This window comes from Bison bison, unplaced genomic scaffold (genome assembly GCF_000754665.1).
Source record: "Bison bison bison isolate TAMUID 2011002044 unplaced genomic scaffold, Bison_UMD1.0 scf7180017864487, whole genome shotgun sequence".
Taxonomy (NCBI): domain Eukaryota; kingdom Metazoa; phylum Chordata; class Mammalia; order Artiodactyla; family Bovidae; genus Bison; species Bison bison.
Window position 1 is genome coordinate 9,631,342 of NW_011495047.1, and position 5,173 is coordinate 9,636,514.

Here is a 5,173-nt window from a genome sequence, read left to right on the forward strand (position 1 = left end):
TCCAGAACCCCTTGGCCATCTTGGGAGGGTGATCTGTAGGGGCTGCCTCAATGGCCCCCTTGCCTCTGGCTTCCTGTTGGGTGGGAAGCATGACTGAGGTGTGAGGGAGTGGGGAGAGGTCACGGCAGGTGCTGCCCTGCCGTGCTCCCCACAGGGTTGGTTTGGGCTCCAACAACACTCACAGCTCTTCTCAAGGTGGTCTTCTGTTTTTGTTTATTTTTATTTGGCTGTGCCAGGTCTAAGTTGTGGCATGTGGGATCGAGTTCCCTGACCAGGGATTGAACCTGGGCTCCCTGCATTAGGAGCACAGAGTACTAGCCACTGGACTTCCCTGGTGGGAAGTCCAAGGTGGCCTCTCTGTCTGACATTCCTTCTCCTTGCCTTTAAAAAGTGCCTACAGTTCTCTCCTTTTATAGCCTTGGATGCTGCACTATTCCTTGGGGTTTCCCTACATCTGTCCATACCTTTGTAAATGATAGTCCTTTTGTGCTGAGTTGAATCTTGTCCCACTCTCCTAGATTCATGTCTACCTAGAATCTCAGAAGGTGACTTCCTTTGGAAAGAGGGTCTTTGCAGATGCAATTAGTTAAGATCATACCAACTTGGGGTAGATTCTAGCTCCAAAAGCTGGTGTCCTTCCTTGTAAGAAGGCCATGTACAGACACCTAGGGAAGGAGGCCATGTGATGATGGAGGCAGCGAGTGGAGTGATGCAGCTGCAAGCCAAGGAATGCCAGGGACTGTCTGCAACCACCAGAAGATGCAAGAGAGGCATGTGACAGTTTTCTGTGAGTCTCCAGAAGGAACTAATCTTGCCAACACCTTGATTTCAGACTTCTGGCTTCCAAAACAGAAAGCGAAGGAAAATTCTGTAGTTCTAGTGTCCAGTTTGTGGTAATTTATTATGGAAGCCCTAGTAAACAAATACATCCTTTATCAAGCTTTCTTTCAATTCTCCGAACTTGAGTGCACCATCTGTTTCCTGTGAGCACCCTGCCTCTAGTTCACTTCATTTCCCAGAGGCTTTCCATTACTCTGAGGCTTCCCAGGTGGCTCAGCATAAAGAACCCACCTGCAATGCAGGAGATGCAGGTTCAATCCCTGGGTCGGGAAGATCCCCTGGAGAGGGAAATGGCAACACACTCCAGTATTCTTGGGCTTCCCAGGTAGCGCTAGTGGTAAAGAACCTGCCTGCCAGTGCAGGAGACGTAAGAGACATGGGTTTGATCCCTGGGTTGGGAAGATCCCCTAGAGAAGGAAATGGCAACCCACTCCAGTATTCTTGCCTGGAGAATGCCATGGACAGAGAAGCCTGGTGGGCTATGGTCCATGGGGTCTCAAAAGAATTGGACACGACTGAGCACGCATGTTCCATTACCCTCAGTGAGTCCCCAGTCCTCACCTAGGTACTTAAGAGCTTCCCCACTAGAGTTCCCTGCTGCTTCTTCACTCCTTTTATTGCCTGGTTCCCACAGATGTGAATCCAGGGATTTCCCTGTTGGTCCAGTGGTTAAGACTGTGCTTCGGGGCTTCCCTTCCTCAGCGGTAAAGAATCCACCTGCAGGAGACACAGGTTCGATCCCTGATCTAGGAAGATCCCACAGGCCTCAGAGCAGCTAAGTCCATGTGCCCCAACTACTGAGCTTGCGCTCTAGAGACCAGGAGCCACAACTACTGAAGCCCACGTGCTGCGATTACTGAAACTGAGCACCCTGGAGTCTGTGCTCCGCAACAGGGGAAGCCACTGCAATGAGAAGCCCTCACACCGTGACTAGAGAGTAGCCCCTGCTCGCCACAGCCAGAGAAAAGCCCATGCAGCAACAAAGACCCAGTACATCCAAAAATAAATAAATAAAATAATAATAATAAAAAGACTGCGCTTCCACTGCAGGGGGTGTGGGTTTGATCCCTGGTTGAGGAACTAAGACCCTATGTGCTGAGTGGCACGGCCAAAAACAAACAAACAAAAAAAATGTGAATCCATGGCCCAAGCCCAGCTGGTTTCTTGGCTCCTGACCCTGCTTTGCATTCATCCCCGTCACCTTTTCTGGGTTCCTCCACCCACATCTCATACATCCTTAAGGCAGACTCCAGCCTTTGTCCTCCAGCAGGGAGCTTTCAGGACTCCCCAGCCTGCAGAAACGGACCTTATTAGCTCTTGGTGCCATTACTCTTGCTTCAGGGTCCACACCAGTGGGGTCCACAGGGTGTCCTGTGTGCTTCTCCGCAACTAAACTGCAAGGCCCAGAGAGCCGCACGCCTTCCTGTGAGGTGCCCATGCAGGACACGTGATAATGTGTGTGCAGAACGAGCCTGAAGTGTTTCTGGAAAGGATGCTCCTACTGTACTGCCAGGGGAAGAGGCAGGACTTCCTGGCTCCCGGGGGAACCTGGGTCCACAGCCCTTACCAGCTGGAACCCTTCTGTGACATCACAGTAGGGACAGGGGCCCTGAGTGATGCACACCAAGCAGACTTCTGTGGACTCGGAAAGACACTTCAGAAGGTGGGAAAAGAGAATCCCCCTCTCTCCCCAGTTAGACCTTTCTATTTTCCAGTTCCAGACTGTACAATAGTGAATCTGACTGCTCCCCCTCCCAGAGGTGTGCGTGGGGATAGAGGGTTTGGGGGTATTCTAATCCTCCAGCCTGGAGGCCCCACGCTGCTTCTCCCGGTCCTTCATCCTCACACCTCATTGAAACCTCCTCTGACTCATGGCTATTCTGAGCCCTCAGCCCGCTCCCCGCCAGCTCTCAATTTCTCCTCTTTTCAGAGAAAATGAAGAGATCCCTTGTGGTAGAGTCTGTCTCTAGGTCCTCGATCCTGCAGGAAGAGAACTTGCCCCAGAAAGAGGCTGAGTAAGTGTTGTACTGAGGCAGGGAAGCACTGTCCTTGCATTAAAAAAAAAAAAAAATCTTTCTCTGAGTCTCTTCTCAACTGATCTGACATTTCCCCCTTTTAGGAAAGGCCAGCACCCCAGGGAGTTCGGATGGGAGGCAGAGTGCAGCCTGGGGGGTCGGCCCTGCCCCTCTGCGGCCCACGTCTCTGAGCCCTGCCTCTGCGGGTGCAGCCTGAGGACCAAGGCCGTGCTGCACCCTCGGCCCTCTCCCGTCTCCCGCCCAGCCTCTCAGGCGCTCCCCAACTTGTCATCCGGAAGGAAGCCGCTGTCTTTTCCGGGGACTGCATTCAAGTCTCAGTCCTCCCAGAATTCTCTGAAGCCCCAGGTGAACGCCAAGTCCCAGCTGGCCTCTGGGGACAGGTCAAGAGCTTCCTGCAGTGCCACACCACCACGCAGGCTGGTACCCATGGGCATGTGGCCTCAGAGATTTCTTAACCCGCTCTCCAAGTCCTGGCCAGAGGAGCCCCTGCACACCTATATCCCACTGGAAGGGAGCCACTGCCTCAGCCTGGAAGCCCTGTCCCCAATGATGTCACCTGTGGAGGGTGACAAACCCCAGTCCTCTCCACCATTCTGTTTTAAATAAAAATATATTTAGCCAGTTATGGTCTTTCTCTTATAACTACTGAAAGCAGAGTAAGGATCTGTTTTAACTGAGAATATATTTTATCACTCTATTCCAAATTGGGCTTTCTAGGGTCCTGATTGGTGGGTCCATGACTGAAGGTCTTGATGGTCTTTCAGTTATGTCTGCCTGTAACCCTGTGTATGGGGGACACTGTGACCCTTGTATTTTTTTCTGTTGTGTCCAGTTTTGGTGGGCCATGGAGTCAGGTCCACCAGGGTTCAATTTCCATAAACACGATGATGGGATTTTTATTGGAATTGTATTGAATCTACAGATCTGTTTGGTGAGAACTGATATCATTAATCTTCATGAACAGGTTATATCACTTCATTTATTTAGGTCTTTAAATTCTCTCAACAATATTTTATAGTTTCAGTGTAGAGGCCTTATACAGTTTTCATTAGATTTATTCCTAGGCACTGGATGGTTTTGTTGCTGTTGAAAATTTTATTTTTTCATACAGGATTTTTCTAAGTATTGGTGATGGGTATTATAGGAATGGGAGGCCTCTTTAATACCCTTAATTTTTTAAATAACAGCTTTATTGAGATATAATTCACATACTGATGATCAACATGAGTGCTCAGTTATGTCTGACTCTTTGCAACCTCATGGACTGTAGTCCACCAGGCTCCTCTTTCTATGAGATTTACCAGGCAAGAATACTGGAATAGGTTACCATTTCCTCCTCCAGGGGATCTTCCTGACCCAGGGATCAAACCCATGTCCGCTGCATCTCCAGCACTGACAAGCGGATTCTTTACCACTGCGCTACTTGGGAAGTCCAATTCACATACTACACTCACCCATTTAAAAATGTACAATGGCTTTTAGTATATTCATAAATATGTGTAACCATCACAATCAATTTTAAAACATTTTATCACTTCAAAAAGAAGCCTTATTTTCTTTAGCTATTACTTGCCTATTGTACTGTTTTTATAATATCATTTTCTTTTTTTTTTTTTTTTTTTGCTGCTGGTATAGATCTATCTAGGTATATCACTTGTATTCAGTGACTTCATGAAGTACACATATTCTTATAGTTTGTAGATTCTTCTGGATTTTCTTATGTATGATGTCATCTATGAATAATAATATTTTGACCTTCCTCTTTCCAATCTTTCCCCTTTCCAAGTCTTATACGTCTAATATGATGTTGAACAGAACATTGTTGTGAATGGATATCTGTATCTTATACTGATCTGAAGGAGGAAACTTTCACTATTTCATCATTAAATAAGATGATTGCTCTAAGGTTTTGTTTGCAGACAGTCTTTATCAGATTAAGGATGTCCTCTGTAAATGCGGATCATAAATTGGTCATCTGATTTCCAATCCTGAATCTTCCACTTATTAGTCCCTCTATTCTGAGGAAACCACTGACCTTCTCTGGGACTCAGTTTCTCCATCTTAAATGGGGAAAAGAATTTCTACCTTAAAGCTTCTTGTGAAATTGGAAATATTTATGAAGAATAGCTAACCCAAGTAGGTGCTCAATTGAATGTATGGCATTGCATTATATACAGTTTTATTTATCCTCCTCCTCCCCACTCCACCCCCCTCCCCATGAAGTCTTGCTTTGCCTCTCTTGTCCAGTGCTGTATCCCTAGTGTTAAGAACAGTAGCTGGCATATAGGAATTACTTG

The 5,173-nt window shown here is 47.4% G+C and overlaps 1 protein-coding gene across 1 annotated transcript; it reads left to right on the forward strand.

Moving 5' to 3' along the window:
• The first annotated feature begins 2,428 nt into the window (after nucleotides 1–2,428).
• On the forward strand, nucleotides 2,429–3,499 carry LOC105005254. Its single transcript, XM_010863192.1, has 3 exons — nucleotides 2,429–2,503; nucleotides 2,771–2,855; nucleotides 2,960–3,499. Exons 2-3 carry the CDS (start codon nucleotides 2,776–2,778, stop codon nucleotides 3,480–3,482), a joined length of 603 nt encoding a protein of 200 aa, XP_010861494.1. The 5' UTR covers nucleotides 2,429–2,503; nucleotides 2,771–2,775; the 3' UTR covers nucleotides 3,483–3,499.
• Nucleotides 3,500–5,173: the final 1,674 nt, after the last annotated feature.

Excerpts from the sequence above, each read along its gene's own strand:
- LOC105005254 (XM_010863192.1), top strand. The coding sequence starts at position 2,776 with ATGAAGAGATCCCTTGTGGTAGAGTCTGTCTCTAGGTCCTCGATCCTG. Across the intron at positions 2,856-2,959 it reads TTGCCCCAGAAAGAGGCTGA|GAAAGGCCAGCACCCCAGGG; the intron begins GTAAGTGTTGTA and ends TCCCCCTTTTAG.